The following is an 18039-nucleotide window of genomic DNA, read 5'->3' as shown; positions in this document are numbered from 1 at the left end:
AAGGATTCATGTCTGCGCCTTTTCCCGCGTTTTCCAGCGGTGGCTACAGCCAAATGCGGACACAGCGCGTTGCGTATGACCCCCTTGCGCGGGCAGTGCTGCGCATCGCGTACAGCGTGCCGGCCTCGCCGCGGCGACGACGGCCGTGCGGCGGCGCCTGTTCGCAGCCCGGCCGTCGGCAATCGATACGGCGGCAAGCGACGCTGCTGGCCGAGCTTCCGCGGCGCCGCGTGGCGCCACGCGCGTTTGCTCCCGCTCAGCGGCCGCCGCGCCTGTTGTGCTTTCCTTTTGCGCGGGGGGCTCGTTGCCGTCGGATCTCCTCCTCGCCCAAGAACCTTGTGGCGCGCGTACGTGCGCGCGCCGAGCCCCGTTGCGGCGCCCGACTAAATGGCTGGCCGGCTGTTTATCTCAATTGGGTTGTGGCCGCGCGTAAAACGCGGGGGCGCTTTCCTCCTGGGCCGCCGCTTTCCGCCGCGGAAGAGCGGGACAATATGAATCTGGTGGGGAGAGGATGAAACTGTCGTTGTTGAAATGACGGACGTGAGCTGCAGCACGGCCCACTCTGAAGAAATACGCTGTTTTGCTGCACTGTCGCGGAGTGAATGTGACCGCTCGCTGCGTGCATATTGCAGTTAGAAACGGCTCTAGAGAAGTTAATCATTTCGTCAAGATTCGCGCTGCTCGTTTAGCACCACCATGCGGCAGTTGCCTTCTCAAATGCCGAGTGAAAAGCAGCTGCAGAAACAGCCGATGTACATCCGCTGCCAAGGCGCCCGCTGTACCAGACTTTTGCCAAGTGCAGAGAAGACGGTGCCGGCACCGTGGGTGGCAAACGCTCGACAAGTGCGTCCTGCGGCTTCGCATCTCTCCGCTTCGACGGACGCTTGGCGCGCGCGTTGTGGCCGCCTGGCCTTCCCCGGCGATGCACAACTGTGGACGTCTTCCCTTACGAGCCCCAACCTGACCGGCCCTGCGAGTCGGAAGGTTGTGCATGTCTCCCCCATGCCCTGTGCAGTGTTCAGGGTGTATCGTATCTCGCTAACTTGGTGGATAAGGGCAGGCAGGAGAAAGCTGCTCCCTCCACGCTCCATTGCACAGTGCTGCAACAGTGTATTATGGTGCTCACCGGTAGAGTGGCGGGAAGGCTTAGCTGAAGTTAGGAGAGGCTCCGCAGAACGCGCTGAGCGCTCGTGCCCAACACACTGCACTCTAAGAAAAACGGTAGAAAAAGGGAGCAACTTTCACTGTTCGTCCCTTGAGGCGCGCAGTTCCTCCCTCCGACTAACTGTTTAGTCCCTCAGCCGCGCGGGTATCGGGCAAGGAGCAACGTTGCTCCTCCGCTAACCGCTCCCTGTATCCCTCCCCGGCGAGAAACATGGCTACTCAGCGGTTCCGAATAAGCGCCAGCCAGCGGCATCAACCACTCGCCACCGCTCGCCACAGTGTTTTTATTTACGCAAACTAAGTGCCACATGCATGAAATAATCGAATTTTGTGAGTAAATATTTCACCACAGACTGCTGCACGCGTCCCTAATAGCTGCGCTCATCGCATATCGCCCGCTATACTAAGCCTATTCCGGCCGGCAGATGTCTTGGCCGCTCTAAGCGATTCAAAACAGCCGCCACCGGCGCTCGGTGACGTACGACCGTACCCCTGGGAGAAACACGGCAATCACCCAAGGCATCCACCGCGCGCCGCGCGCGCCGATCCTCGCCCACTTGTAGTAACCAGTTCCAGTTTTCTGTACTCTTTGGTTGCAGTTTGCAACCATCATGTAAAAAGAAATGTGCAATCGTGAACGTCCTAATGTTGACCGTTATTGCATTTTAGAAATATTAATGTACAGTTTCGTAAACATGCATTGAGTGGCACACCTCACCCCAGCGTCAGCACCTGACAAACGACGGCTATGTATATAATATATATATATATATATATATATATATATATATATATATATATATATATATATATATATATATATATAGTTAAGAGAAAAGGTTCCTGGCTATGAGGTTAGCGGTACAATAGAGAAGTCAAACTGAAATAATAAATGTGATAGAATGAATGTGATAAATGAAATAGAATAAATGTTATGTTTTTCAGTTTGACTTCTCTATCGTGTATATATATATGAAGTGCAGCCAAGGCGAATGTAGTTCTAATTCCACATTTGCTTGCGTTTCTGTCGTTTGTGTTGTGGTGCGTATGTGGTGTGTTCCTGACGTGGTTATGGCATATCCTTGCAGAGAGTGGGGCGTATAAATGCATGCTTCTGTGAGTTACATATACCTCCAAAAAGCCTCTTCGGGCCAAACCATGTTTTTAGACTATTTTAGAGCAAGAATATTGGACCGTCCATCCATTAGGCTCTGTCAAGGGACCCTGCAACACTTACCATCGAGTACTAGAAATGTATTTTGGGGCATTGCAGGGTATTCTATTGGGTGTTGCAGGGTCCTTTTAACAGTCAATTGAGGGCACAATCGACGAACGATCGGTTTTTAAAAACAAAAAAATGCTTTCAGTGCACTCAACTGTGCCCACAGCGATCCTCGTAGTGCTCGAAAATGCCCCTCAAGGTATTCAAACACGCTCATAGCAGCATGTACGAACCCCGTAGGTGGTGCTTACTAAACGTGTAGCCTGGTGGCGACGAGATATACGTAAGCAGAAGCAAAAACGAGCGCCGCACTGAGCGGGCTTGTTTACCGGCGGCCATTTTGGTTGGAGGGAGCAACGTTGCTCCTTTTGGGGACGAACATATATCGCAGTTGGTCCTTTTAGGGAGCTACTACCACACCCTGTTTTCTTGGAGTGTGATGTTCTAAATGACGATGACCTTGACTCTCACAGTGATGGCGATTCGTGTGGCATGAGAGTAATCTGTTCCGCGTCCAGTTTTTTTCACTTCGCTGCTTTTGTCTGGCAGTTACTCTTCCTCATTACACTACATACACACGCAGCTCTGCTTCCTTTACAAGTGCTACCAAACACAAGTACAACTCCAACCGAAACGTCGAAGCAAACGCTTCCGTTGTTGTTGTCGTCATCGCACGGAGTGTTTTTTTACTGTGTATGTCTATGTACTCCAAGGGTAGTCAGTCCAGTGTCTCTTGCTTAGCTTGTTCCCCAAAGTTATCGCATCATTGATGTAATGAAGCGCATTTTCGCGTGCCCGGCAAGCGTGTGCTACGTGCGCGAGGCGTAACGCTAATGGGGTGCCTTCTTGTTGTCTTCTTGAAGGAAACAAGAGCAAGCGGACAAGTCTGCTGAGAAGAGCGACGAGTCCACGGACACCCAAACGGTAGGCCCTTGTATGTCTGTGTAGTACATAGCAGTACGGAGCGGTAACCGCATGCTCGGCCCGAGTTGAGACCAGCGTTATCTAGTGTGGCTGAACCCGCTAGGCGACTGACCAATAAGGCCGTTTGCTGATAGCGGGCAAGTGTTACCGCTCCTCGAACGAGATGCGCCCAGTTCGCTTTTGAATGCACCAGTTCACTCGGTAGGTCAAAAAGCCGCCGTCCCTAGCACACGAAAAGGCCGACGGCTCAATGAGCAAGAAATGTGTGAAAAAATTCTCTGAGTGACGCCTCATTTCTCGGGGAAGCCTGCCTAAACAAATGTCAGTGATTGATTAGAAAATAGATTTGATTAACAGTTTGTCTGGGTGGGGCCTGCGGAATGCGAGACCATCACTGCCCGGGGATGGAGCCAGGGAAGGCGTTGTGGCCGTCGTGTTAGAGGCGCGGACTGAGACCTCCGTGAGTAACTTGGGCATGCTTATTACAGGAGTGGTGATGAGGCGATTAGCGAACGTGGGTGGCTGGGCGTGCTCCAAGTCAGCGTGACGGAGAAAACAAAACAACAACAACAACAAAAAAATGCACTGAGAGACGCTCGGCAGTTAGGCTGAAAGAGTGGGCCGCCTGGCTGCTGTGGGCAGCCACTGCTCGTTTAGTGCGGTTTGCTCTTTCCCACGGAGTTATGCGGTTTCCGCGACCGCTTATCCCCCTGCCACGTCCCTCCTAAACACTTTCCGCGGAACATGGACAGAAAAAAGCGCAGAAAGAAGCGCAATTCAGAGTGCGTCTGCCCTGTGGTTTTCTTCCGTGCGCTCGCGCTGCCCATCAAGGGCCGTACCATCTTAGCGTGCGGCTGCAGTCTGTGGGGCCGCATTTGTGGGGAGCTCTGTCGAAAGAGATTTCGAGTGTGTGCACGTCCAGCAAATACACTGCCCTGGCACGTTCCCGTTCCCTAGAGCCGTGTGAGGGTGCCGTGCTGGAAGGCTCGTTATCGCAAAGCGGAGAACCGGGCCCGGTACGTTTGGAGGTAGCCGACCGGCACGTGCGCGGAAGGGCTGGTAGTGTGCATGCGCAGGTTTGCCCACTGCGTACCGGGGCCGGTCCTGCGCCGTGCTGTGCCTTTGAGGGAAAAGAGAAGAGTAACCCTTTGTGCCTCCTTGTGGGGGTGGTGCAGCGGCGCTTCCTCAGCTGCCCAGCGGCCTTCACCGTCGGCCACCTGCACAAGTTCATCCGCATGAAGTACAGCCTAGAGCCCCGGTACAAGGTGGGTGTCTTCGTCTCCCTACCGCCACACGTGCTCTTTTCTTCGATCACCCGGGAAACTGTGCATATGATGCCTCTGTGGCACATTAGCTTCGTAACGCCAGGGGCCCTGGTTCCGTCCCAACCAGGGGAAGCAGTTTTTTTTTTTCCAAGCGCAAGGCGCCTTGACCCCGTACGAGCTACGACGACGGGCCCTTAAAATACTCCGCACTGAAAATACGCGGCTGCTTGATTTTTGCGATGGCAAATAAAAAAAAATGCGCCTTAAATGTTTTGACTTGAAAATACAAAAAGCGCTCGCGGCGTCCCGTCGTGGCAGTGTTCCAAGTTCAAAAGTAACAGGTTCCAGTACGAGCAGTGGAACACAGCAAAAATGAGTTGGCGCAAACGGGAATCGATCTGCTGGCTTCGAGAAGTTTCATGAAGCTTAGCTTAGCTTTGTGATTAGGGAGCGCCAGGCAGCTTCGTTGTTAACGCCACCGTTCGCGACGTTCAGTCAGTGCAGCTGTTTTTTCACTCGCATATTTGAAGCAAGCAGAAGGCATGCTAGCAAAGCAGAAGTCGGCGTTCCGGCACCGTCACAGATGAAGATGAACTAGCCTCATCCGTTCCCCGCATAAGCTCTGTTGCTTACCGGGGCCCCGTGTCTCAGCTGAAGCCTCGGTACGCAGGCTGATTAGGCGTGGACCAGTCGCGGCCAAATCACTTCTGCTCATCCGCTCGCATGGCGGAGTTCTTCGTCACCTCTCCCACCGAGTCTTCGGCCTCGGATAATTCTGTGGCTGGTAGCATAGGCCTTTAACGGCTGTTGAAAATTTTCAAAGAAAACTTGTTGAGGGCATTACCTTATGGCACGCTGAGTTCAAAAAACCATTTACTTCGTGTGTAAATATACGCAAACCACATTGTTTTCCTCAACACGAACAGCCCCTGCCAGAGAGCGCGAGCAGAGCCCTGGCTGCCTTTCGCAATTGGCTGGTGGCCGATGGCGTCACATTCGGAAGTGCCAGCGCTGCGCTACCTCCCGGCGTGAAGGGCTCGTTTCACTCCCGTTCAGATACGGGTCAGAAGGTCTTCAGGAAAATGGAAGATGCATATTGACACGCTCGCCCGCGGCGAGCTTTCGAAAAGGGTTTTCCCCCAACGGTCACGGCCGACTCGTGTGTCTCGGATGCAGGCAACTTGAACAGATATTTGATCGCTGCTTTGTCTAGGAGAGCGAATGACAATCCTTAACGCAGTTGGCCACCTCCTTATCATCTGCTTTCTCGTAAGTGAAACTTCGTTTTCGATCATTCTAGTGAGCGAGCGGCAAGAAGTTTAGCTGCCTCGGCCGGCGTTGATTCGTTCCGCTTCCTGCGCCGTTGCCACTTGCAGAACCGCTTCATGCGTTAACATTTTATGCTTAACGTTCCATGTTATAATTATTGTAACATATTTTACCTATTTTATGCCGAAATCCTTAGTGCAGGCGAAAATACCAGTTTACCTTGATTCCAACTGTTCTCAGGAAATGGCGGCGCCGACATCACGTTCTTTTTAAACTCTAGAGGTGGTGGCTACAGTATTCTCAAAATAAATAACGTTATTGTGAACGCTTCACCCGAAAAGTGAAAATTCAAGCTACTTTAAACAAAAGCAGATAGCTGTGATCAGCAAAATTGTGCGTGATTTGTTTCGATACTGATCCATCAGATGTCGCTACATGACCACGGCAGCCCGTAAGTCAGAATACGCAAACTGGAAACGGTGTGCTAAAACGTGTCATACCATTTTCAGCGGTAAACGGAAACTCAGGCTTCCGGTAAAACGGTAAACGGTAATGCAAATACGGTAACGATATGCTGAAGCTATCAATTGTCAATCGAAAGCTGTGACATACAGACGCCACAAAAGATGGCCGATGTCCCGAAAGGGGACAGTATTGGAGGCGAAACGAAAACTGGGCCAACTTGGTTCTTGGTGGGATTCGAACCAGGGACCTTCAGAATACGAGACACCCGGTCGACTAAGTGCGGAGGTAGTGAATGCGTTGGGGCCTCCTGCTGTGCAGTGCTGGTCAGAGGCCTGTTTTGAGGCCATTTGGGGCCATCACATCCATCCTGCCATCACGTCCGACGAGCTGAAAATCCAATTTCGTGTCGTTACATCCAACTTGCCAGCACACCCATTGTGCCATCACATCCAACGAGCAGAAATATCCAATTTTGGCCACTGCATCCAACGTGCCATTAGATCCAATGCGCCATTACATCCATCCAACTTGCCATTACATCCATCGAGCAACTTCGTCCAAAGCTGTGTCATTACATTCAATTTCGACCGGTACATCCAATTCGCCATCACATCCAACGTTTCATTACTTCCAGCTTGTCATGCCCTGTTGCCTAACCTAACTACATTTCTAGACTTTATTCAACACAGTCTGACTGAACTCCGCGAATGGAGTGTTTTAGCGTAGCGGGCAGCGTGCGCTACGCTACGCCTTCTCTTCCACGTGTAAGTGTTGTTTGGTACGAGGAATAATTGCACCCACTACAGTTAATCAGTCCTAATTGAGTGCCGCCGTGAAAACGGCACGTGGTGCAGACTAAGACCCTAGTGCAGACGGGTTTTTTAGAGGCTAAGTTTCGTTTAACAGCACGGAAAGAGCGTTAAGGGCGTAATAAATATTTTCCGCAGCAATCACGCACGTGAAAACAGCGTCCCCGAATAGGAGCGACTCTGGATCGCCGCTCATTGATATCTCTGATGCTCACATTCGGTACTTTTGTGAAAAAGAACTTCGCTACTCAGAAAAATATTTAAAAGAAGGTCTTTAAGTAATTGAGTAATCAATTCAAATATCATTTACGAGAAAAGCAAGCAAATGAAAGAGGACCGAGGAACTATCCTCAAATATTTACAGGAGAAATCACTTGAAAAGTATGCGGATTCATAAGTAGGCTTTAAATAATCACAATAAGAGCACAGTTGCCGTCTCTAAAAAAAATAAACCCAGGAGATCCTGTCCAAAAACAAATCAAAATAAAAACAAAATGAAAAACAAATTTATACGTTTATGTACCGAAAGCTCCTTTTGGACTGAAGCGGCTGCGGAATCCCGATGGACGTTCACCGTGGGGGTCAGCCACCTGTCTTCCCCGAATTCCTCTCGACGCACGGGAAGTTGTGAACGAGCGTGCATGGCGCCTGTTTCGCGGGAAGTCGCCCGAAACTCCCGCCCTTAGATCTGGCTTTAGATCGGGCCACCGCTGCCCTTTGGGTCGCGCTGCCGCTTCAGCTAGCCAAGGCAACCCATTTGGGGTACTGTTTTTTGCCGCAGAACGCGCGGAAGCGAAAAAGATTACGTGAGCGACAACGGGACGGGAAACGCGAGGGTTGTGGATAAAAAGATCCTCCGAAGGATCCTCAGAAATCCCCAGGCGCCCAGAAACCACCGCGGGAGCTAGTCTTGATGCGAAGGTTCTTAATTGGTCACAGCTCCGGACGAACTCGTTGAAGGATGCGCCAGCGGTCGCAATCGAAGCCACCGCACCGCAGCGCACCCTCCGCTCGCCCCCTGTCCGTCCCCGAAGGTCAGGAGGAGGACAGGAAAGCCTTCCCCGAAGCCTTGCAAAAAGCCGCCGGCTAGGCCCATACAAAGGGTTGCGTCTCCCTCCCGCCGGCGGAGGGGGACACAACAAAGCCACGAGAAGGGAAGGGGGTCATCGTTCCGACAGGGTCTATCCACGCTGCCATCATTACACCTTCCCTCTTCAGAAGGGCGAGCAACTACATCCATCCATCGTGCCATTACATCCAACGATCCCACACATCCAACTTTGGATGTACTGTCTCGTTGGATGTGTTGACTTGTAATCTACTAAGGGCCCGCATGAGTAATTTGAGCGTGCTCATTGCACAAGTATAGCGACTACGTTCTCGCTGTATGTTCGCCGGTGCGTGGCGAAAGAAGAAAAATATCATCATAAGGAGGGGTGCTCAAGTGTTCCTGTAATGTCCCTCAACTCTCGCTATACCGGGACGAAAAGAAAAAAAAAAAAAACAACAACTTGGGATTCGTCCCCTGCTTGGGGCGCTTTTTTTTCTGCTGCATGTTCCTGGGTGTCTAGCGACCGGGAAAACAGGGAAAAGTCAGGGAATTTTGAGCCACCGGGAAAAGTCAGGAAATTGTCAGAGAATTTTTCAATCAAGTAGTACCAGTCAGGGAAAACCACTTCGGGGCCTGCCCACACAGTTTTATAATAGGGTAAACCAGTGTTGGAGGCCCCCAGAATTACCGAACGCAACACGTTCGCGCGCGACGAAAGCGTGAACCGCATGAAACGTTTTCTGTTTCTTTTTTTTTTTTGCAAGCGAAAACGCGCCGCGCACGCCGCTGACGCCGCCGCGGAAACCACCCGAGCGGCAAGCGCCGGCAACTGGCGGCAGCACCGGCCGCTGAGTAGTGCGGTAGCTCCAACGGTCGCTTTTAACCGCTTTTTAAAATGCTACTTAAGGGTCAAACGCACTTGCTTGTGCAGGAAAGGAGCCACCTCAGGCACGAAATTGTCGACGCGGCCATGAAAATACCGCGCACGAATCGCGTGCAGAAACTCGCCGTGCGGTTCACGCAGCTCGCAGGTGGCTTAGGTTGCTGGGTGCATTGCGCAGTAGTGGTGCCCAAATCGCACGCTCAACGCGCTTTTTTTTTTTCAGCGAATTTTAAAAGGCAGCGCTATTTGGGAGCTCATCTTGCAAAAACTTCTTTCTGGTGACATCAGGAGCCAGAGTTACATACTCAAAAAGGAACCGCATGGGGCGTTTTCTGCTCGCGAAAACGCGCCGCGCACGTCACAGGTGCGCTGACGCTGGCGCAGAACCACCCGCACGCTGCGCGCGATGCTCCGGCGGCGGTGGCTTCGACCGCGAAGTGGTGAACGGAGTTCGAGCGACCGCTTCTAAACGCTCTCTAAAATGCCGCACAAGACACGCACGAAGTTGCTTGTGAGGTAAAGGAGCTTATAATGTGGGCGAAAAACGGTACTATATAACATCATCCGCGCCGCTAGTGAAAGCGCCCATGCAATACCTGCGGGGGTGGTAAGCCTAAACATCTCTGGCGGAGCCAGCTGGCTGTCTCGAGAGCTTCGAAACTGCCGCCATGAGGCGCGCGGCTCCCCATTGGCGCAAGTCGTCAGGCTGCTCCCACTGCCGCGCGACGCACGTCATTTTCTGAGCGATGCAGAATTAGCTGCCGCGTGCGCGAATCGTCGACGCGGGCGTGAAAAAATCGCACGCGCAACCCCGACGCGCACGAATCGCGTGCAGAAACGCACCATGCGGTTCACGTTGCATGTCGAGCCAGGACAATCAAGAAAAAAAGCAAAAGGTGCTCGCTGAAGCGCAACTTGAAGCTTCTATCCCGCAAGATGAACTAAACTATCGGAAGCCGTAACTGAAGGCAAGCAAGCCTCAAACTGAACAAACTGGAGTTAAAGTGCATTTTGAGAGTTAGGGCACTTGCAACAAACGTGTTTTTCCCAATGATAGAATGTGTTTTCCTACGCCTTTTATATGCTTCATGGACCATTTCCACAGAATGGCGCCTGTTGTATAGGTCAGGGAATTTCGTTTAAAATTGTCATGGAAAACATGGAAAAGTCAGGGAAATTGAATTAGGCAATTTGCTAGACACCCTGAATTGTTCACAGAGGACGCAGTCGCCTTGGCCTGATTTCACCAATTTGAGCCCTTGCTACGACAGCAGTGGCGACACCGTGATCGCGCATGCGCGCTTGTTCTCGCGAATTAGAGATGAGTAAGATTGGCTCGCTGAGGTGCGGAGAGAGAAAAATAGTGAGAGAAAGATAAGGCTTTTACCTGGCCAGCTCCGCTGATTTCGGGAGAGCTAATGCCAGACCAAAACTGGGGAGCTGACATTGGCCTAGCACTAACAACCAACCCGCTTTTCGCGTTATGTGAAACCGTGCTCACGGCAGTACAAAGCTGGTTGCTGTGGAGACGGTCGAGGGCATTGATCGCCGTCACGCCCCCAAAATGTACCCGCCAGGCAGGACATCGAAGCGAAACCCTGCAGACGAGCTTCTTCAGCTCACTCTTGACAGATATACGCACAAAAAGAAAACCCTGACACGTGACTGGTATGGAGCGTGCTGAAAACGTATGCGCGTATTGTTTCGAGCGCCTGAAGTCATCAAAAACGCCCCGGAATGGGCATCGGAGATCAGCCCTCCTCTAACCCCCCCGTTCCCTCCGAAAAGTTTCAGGCCTCGCCTTTACACACTGTAATTGCTATGCACGCATCAGTGCGCGGTCCCGTGATTCGCCTCGGCACCCTTGCCGACTTTGGAAATGGCGGCGGACAGTACATGTGGTCGTGCTGTTGCGTTCGTGGCCCGGTCAGGCGGCGGGCACCTCGCAGGTGGCTTCGAGAGCAGCCACGAATGTCCACAGCTACCCGTCCCCTGCCAGAGGAAGATCCGCTTGTCTCGGGAAAGTCACCACGGAACTTCGTTTGCGCCACGGAGACCGGTTTGGCGAAGACAATGGGCCGCGCGGCGGTACAGAGCTGCCGCCGGGACGACAACAAAAGCGCGCACAAGAACTCACGCCGCACACACACCATCCAGGGGTCCGCCGAAAAGCGCCGCTTGCATGCAGTTCGGCGACTGCGTTGCGTTTTGCAGTTTCGACAACGATATGCGCACGGCTTCTGGGCACGAGCTGTACAACTTGCAACATGCAGAGAAGCGCTCATTCTTCGCACAACTGACGTGGACAGTGAGGCTCGTGCCTATGATAAGCCGCTCTTTTTAGTTACCCAGGAAAACTGCGAACCCCAAAAAATCAATCTCAAGCATAATTAACGAATGCAGGAGAAGAGTATTCGATACGCGGCCTGGTTACTCGAGGCCCATCAGGACCCCATTTTCGGCAGCCCGGACAATTGGGTCACCCTCCCCATTTTTCAGAAACAAAATGTTTACTCTCTCTCTTTTTCTGCCTCAAATGCCGTCGAAACACGATAGTCTTGTGCCGCCCTTGCCACGTAAATGCCTCTCCTCTTTTCTTTGTTTTGAACTCGTTTTATTTGTTTGCTATCGCAAGAATTACGCCCACATCTGTTTTCAATTAAACAACACTGTCAGTGTCAGTTTGTGTTATATTTTGCCTCAAATATGTTTCTTTTTTTTTTTTTTTTTGCTGAACAATGTGCACAAGGATAAGTACGCTACCAGATTTAGTAGTTTGGCCATGTTTTGCCCACGTAACTGTCGCTCTAAAATACTTTCTTTTATCCGGGCGGCTGAGTCGAGGGACAGACAGATATACCAAAATTTTCGCGGTTAAGTAGCTCGGGAAAGACTAGCAGCTTTAAAAGCCTAGCTCTAAGCACTGTAGCAATGCTTGAGAGAGGACCTGGCTCGGGGAATAGCTTCCGACGCGCTAGAATATGCGCACGTCTTCGGACATCGTAATTGTGAAATGGAGAGGTTGCGCGCGAACAGGGTACGTGCCAGCGCTTAGAATTGAATATCTGCGCGGCAAGCGACGAAACTTCTGAAGCTTTCTTGGACTGCCCAGTGTGAGTAGACCATCGGGCGAACGGATTGAGTGTTCATCAATCCGGTTTCACCTGTGATCCCCGAGAAAATAGGATTGCAGATGCAAATGTACCGAGCGGTGTAATTTGAAACGGCAGGTCGCACAGCTTGCGCTGTTCAAATTGTCCTCGTGTTCAAGCTTAGAGAGAGGGCTGATCGCAACGATGACAGCGTTTCCGGCACCATTTCGTGGCCGCTGAGTAGACGCGGTGATTTTGGCGCACATGAAAGCCCCGCGTAGGTCAATCTTTTTTTGCCACTGCGTCTTTTCGGAGCGCGGAATCATCTCCGCGGCTTCCGAACTTGGTGTAGTCCGACGGCGACAACGCCACCCACGGTCGGTAATATACCGACGGCGGCTGAGGAAGAGGTGCGGAACAAAGCCGCCCTCGCCGTAGTGAGGCGGGCTGTGAGAGAGACGACGCACGTCAACAAGCGGAGCTCGCCCTAGTTAGCGTCCCTCGGTCAAGAAGACGCGCCTTCCCGCCGGGGCTTTAGAAGCGAGCCGCCTACCCTACCACGGTGCTTTACGGGAAGTGGAGCCACAATAAGCTAATGGCTCTAACGGGAACTGTGTTCCGCTGCTTTGCATGCCGCATTTGCTCTCTCGACGTGCCAACGGCTGCCAAAAGTTGGACGGTGCTTGGCGGACTAATGTCACGCTGTGATACACAATAGATACGCTACCCGATGGGCGTCTCCGAAGCTGGCAATGGGGAGCGCATGTGGGTTACTAGCCGGGAGACTGGTGTTGACGGGCCCTTCCCTGAACCCCCACGCCGTAACTTGCGCGGTGCCCTTCTTTCGGAGCGAGCAGTGGCCGCACCGTGTCAAGGAACGGCCGGTCAGCCATCCGTGCACTCGGGGGCAGCAGTCGTGCCGCTCTTGTGCCTTCTCCCCCGCAACACAATGGCGTCGTCCTCCGCCATAGCCGGGGCAGGCATCGCGCGCTTCACGCAGACCGGTCACGCTGAGCGCCGCTTCCGATATGGCACCTCGGAGGCGTGGACTCGCTGGCCCTCGGCTGCGCTCGCATGTTCCACCTGCACGGGCCGAATGGCAACCCTCGCGCCAGAACCGGTGTTGCCCCAAAGCCCCTCCCTCCTCGCGGGGGCCTCCACCCCGCGACGCACTGGCCGGCCGCGTTTGCCCTCGGCAAGGGCACGACGACGCCGACGGCGCGAGCATTTTCCGAGAAAGCCGTTCTGCGAGGAGTGCCGCTTGCGTCCCGAGAGACTGACGGCTGCAGGGACCATCAACTTCGTTTCTGACTGCGCCTCGCTGACGGTTTGCTGGCTCCAGTCGCTGCGTGGAAAGATATTTTAGTGTGTGGCACGATGTTTCATGCACTGCCCGACGCGCCAAGTTCACTCAACCACCGGCCGGAAAAATCTCAAGTTGCGGGAAGCTGGCGCCATCTGGCTTTCGCGCGAGTGACTGCAGCTTTTGTCGGCGCCGTTCGATTTCCTGCCCGACCCTGACACGAATGGCAATTGCGCAACTGGCAGCGTGCAGCGGCAGTCAGCCTGTAATGACTGGCTGCTTTTGGTAACTGCAAGGCCCCCAAGGCCTCGTTGCTCCAAATCAATGTGCGTGTGAATTAATCTTGTTTGGTCTCTTTGTGCACTTACTACGTTCGCCCTGTACGTTACAACTACGATATACGAAGCCCATAGTGATGTTTTCTTTCTGCACATTGAGGTTGGGGGTTACGGCATTTATTTCCCGGTCAACATGCCTTGTGCTGTGGCAAGGGCGCATGCAGCGAGGTCTTACAGTGAAGCTGTATGTGGCTCACTTCGTGGGATGTCATGGCCCATGAGCAGATGGCTTTGCCGCAAAGCAAACCGGGATGATGGCCGCAGTTTATTCGCCAGCTGTTTAACTTGCGGTGTATCTGTGAAGCAGTTTAACCGGTACTGACCGTGGGCAAGTGCTGTGTGAACAAACAATTACTCGCTTCTTGGGTGTAGACTCATTGTCAGGTCTATGCATTATTATCAGTCTACACAGTCCAGGGGCATAGCCAGAAACTTTGATCCTAGGGGAAGGGGCTGGCTGGCTGAGATTGCACCTCGACCTCCTCTGTATGATTTTTCAAGGGATTAAAAACATGTATAATAAAAGTGCAGGGGTGAGACAGCTGCGCATATTGCGCAGTTTTGATACAAATTCGTTTTACTGCGCCAGGCTGTTCCAAAAGCTTGAAAATTGCAAAAATTGCGCCAAACTGCTCCGAAAGAGTATGAGAGCCAAGGATTTTAACGCTCCCGTCAATTTCAGTAGGGGGAAATGCTTACTGACGACATAATTTTCCAGCACCTTGAAGGTGATGCTGTTCGTAAAGTTTAACTGATTGATCACTCAATAAAAAACGCGCATAAAATTGTCCACGGGATAGTTTTTTTTTTCGAAAGTCACAATGTCGGGTTGCACATGTTGTATTGTGCGAATTTTTAAAATTTTCCCATACGAAATTTTCACAAACTACTTGTGCAAGTTGATTTTAAAACAGCAATTTTGGGAGCGCCGCATCTCCAGAACGACATTACTGGGCGCCGCCATCTTGGTGCGGTGAAGATTGGAAAACATGGCCGCTGGGCGAAGCAGTTTCTCGTGGTTCAGGCAGAGTGCTCTTCACCGATTTCTACCGCGGTTTTGGTTATGGGATGGCCGGGTTTACATTTAATCGTTTGACCTATTGCGCGACTCGAAAGACGGGGGGGGGTTCATCAAAAACAACAGGGTACCAGCGATATCGCCGTGTGAGGCGCGGTGCGTGCTTGAAGTGAAATTTGGGACTCATTGCGGCGTTATAAAAGCCGAGTTATTGTTGCTATTGACAGTGAGGTTGCGAGCGCCGGGAGTGGGACCATGGACACTGCAGAAGTGGCGGCGCAGGCTGCATCACCGCCAAATGTTCAAGCAGTGTCCAATAGCGGGACGGGCTATTATCGCACGCTAGTAATGATGGTTCATCTATCTGAATTGAAATTTAATGCCAAAAGAAATCTAATGCCAAAACACACCAATACTCTAATTATGATCGTAGTGAACGCCCACCTTGGGGCTTGAAATGGGAAAGCTGGTGGGGTGCGACGACTGTCGCACCCCACCAACTTTTGCCGTGGCTCTCAGTTGTGCGTAACGCCGAGTCAGGGATTACAAAAATAACAACTTCGGCATTCACGGGATAATAAAAATTCCTTAGAATTGCTTAGTTTTTCAAATCGATATTTTCAACGGAACTCTGCGTTATCTATGCATAGAGCCCGAGAATGTAAAAATGGTTTGAAAAAGGTAGTGTAGTTCGTTCCTTGTGATACTCAGGTAGAAAAAAACTTTATTGAAAGGCTGTTTCAGTGTTATGTACGTTCAAAACTGATTAAAAAGCACCCCCCACCCCGAGTGGCCAAAAAATTTGATTTTTTTAGTCTCTTAAGGTGACATAATATATGTCGGTCTTCTGCTCCAAATCGAGGTTCTTCTGCTCCAAAATCGAAATTTCGCTGCTCCAAAAGCTGCTCCCAAATCTGGTTCAGCTGTCTCACCCCTGAAAGCGTAATGATTAACTGAATAGATACATAACTATTACCTCAACCTATTAGCTGAAATTTATAACTTAACTGTCTAGAACAAGGAGACTAAAATATTTCATTAGAAAATTTATTTGCATGTTCTGAGAATTGTGGCAGGGTTGCTGTCACTGCTTACAATTATTTGTTTTGTCTACAAGAGAAGAAATAGCACTTAAAGAAATATAGAAATGTAGAACAAATACAAGCAAACATGGAAGCAAAAACATGGAAGCAGAGAACAAATTAATCTAAAACTGAAAAAGCATGGAGCAGACATTATAAACGTGAAGAGTGCACTACAAACAACTTGTGGGTGGACATTTTATTTTATTGTTTGTCATCCATAAGCCCCCCCTCCCTACACCCCTGCCACAGTCCTGGCCTGGATCATGTGGACAAATAGTGCATTATTGGCCCGCACAATTGGCCTCAAGCGCAGCCTACAGAGTGGCTAAAAAACACACTGTAGGCATCGCCACAGCCTCGAGGGTATTTCGTGCTTCATTGCTGATTACCTTGACACCGTCTGCTGTTTCCTGGCTTCACCCATGAAGTGCAGAAAACCCATTGAGTAACTACATCTGCGTGGGTTCCGGGCAGAGTTGATGTCCACGTAAAATGTGCTATTGCAGCCTACGCCCGTTGATACAACGGACCCTCTTAAATCCAGAGAAGAAGGGGAAAAAAAAAAAGTTTGTTGTAGTCGAAGTATGCAGTATCCGACCGGGGAAGGGGGGTATGAGCGCAAAAGGGGGTACTTTGACCGATATTGCATATCCATAGTACAGACACTTCTTTTCTCTACACGCCTGCATCACCTTTGCACAGTGTTCGTGCGAGGGCAAAGAATCGCCTACACACCGTTTCCAAAGCTTAGCACCGGCACCTCGAAAAAGCCTAGCGCATGCAGTCGAGTGTGTAAAGACGCTTGATAAGCTGAGCAAATAAAGCAAGAATGTCACTAGGAGCAATTATTAACCAGCTATTAAAATCAGTCGCAGCCATCAGAATAAGCTAGGCTCTTTTAAATTGCTTCGTGACGAGGCAGGTTTACTCGAAACTATTTGTCAAACAAATTGAAACAGATGATACTGTGCACGGCCATTGGCAGATTGCACACAATGGATGGAACCCCCCCCCAAGGCATTTCTCACCTTTTTCATTGAATGGAATGTAAAGATGCATGCGTGGGAATAATAACGACCGAACTTCACTGAACCCGAGTTCTTCATTACATAAAATAACGGACGAGGGCAAACTCGACTCCGGGTGCACCACTTCACGTATTCGATAGCGCTGTTGTTCAATCTCACCGGAGTCGTGTTTATCGGCAGTGGTCTTGTCCTTAACGGTCGAGCGGACCGTCTGCTTAGACAGGCCCGTACTTCTGATGATGTTCTGTTTTTCCCCATGTTCGACAACGTTATGCTAACCTTATCCAACAGTGAAATCAGCTACCCTGCCGCTCATGCCGCTGGTTGCACAAAAAGAAAAACAGAACTGCTGGCACTAGCTTGGCTTGGCTTGGCTTGGCTGCGCCAATGACCTGGCTGCCAACAATGTTGCCAGACATAACAGTTTTCCTGCCAGACTAAACAAAGAAAAAGCACATTGGGTGCCGGTCCAGCGGAAGTCCGCTATAAACATTCAGTCGAAACAATTTTCGCCTAAAGTTTAGTGCGTTGTAGCCAATAGTCTGCTCTGGCCGGGTCCGTTATCAGTGGAGGGGACTCCATTTAAAATGCACGGGGACTAGACAAACGAACAGAAATGGTCTGTTGTAACCGGAAGTTCGTTGTTGCCAGATCCGCTATAACGAGTTTAGAGCGTAGTTTGCGGGTTGCCGAATAATATCTTGTTTACCTCTGTGACGGTGATCGTGCACAGCCCCAGACAATAAGCTTGAGCCATGGTTTGTGACTTGTCCAACAAAGATGTTAGAGGGCTGCAATAGCGTTGACATGTACATAGCTCCACGAGGTTACAGCAGTTGGCACCGTGCAGTGAAAATGGATGGAGTTGTACAGCTGCCGCTGCAAAGGGGCGATAGAGAAATCAGCATGGGGAAGTAGCGGCGACTGCGGTAACATGCATCAATTTACCTTGCCCTTCACTGGTACAATAAGTGGAAGCAGGCTGTGTTTTATTGCTGCATACATTTTCCTACAAAAGGTGGCGGCATTAAGAAGGCAGCGCCATTCTTGTATATTTATGTTGCCACTAACAGTTCCTGCACCGCTGTTTTGGGTACTTAGTGCCTGGAATGATTTTAGCCAC

The 18039-nt window shown here is 51.1% G+C and overlaps 1 protein-coding gene across 2 annotated transcripts in view; it reads left to right on the top strand.

Annotated features, from left to right (window-relative positions):
- Nucleotides 1-18039, top strand: part of LOC144170824 (uncharacterized) — a 104338-nt gene that overhangs the window by 73550 nt on the left and 12749 nt on the right. For both annotated transcript variants that reach the window (XM_077700842.1, XM_077700841.1), the window contains exons 7-8: nucleotides 3250-3310; nucleotides 4486-4575. In XM_077700842.1, the coding sequence (XP_077556968.1) occupies nucleotides 3250-3310; nucleotides 4486-4575 (151 nt within the window). The remainder of the gene's footprint in view (nucleotides 1-3249; nucleotides 3311-4485; nucleotides 4576-18039) is intronic.

Source organism: Haemaphysalis longicornis, unplaced genomic scaffold (assembly GCF_048455015.1).
Source record: "Haemaphysalis longicornis isolate Haplotype H1 unplaced genomic scaffold, Haemaphysalis longicornis Haplotype H1 scaffold_2, whole genome shotgun sequence".
NCBI classification, from domain to species: domain Eukaryota; kingdom Metazoa; phylum Arthropoda; class Arachnida; order Ixodida; family Ixodidae; genus Haemaphysalis; species Haemaphysalis longicornis.
The sequence above is the reverse complement of the archived record's forward strand: the minus strand, read 5'-3'. Positions and strand labels throughout refer to the sequence as shown.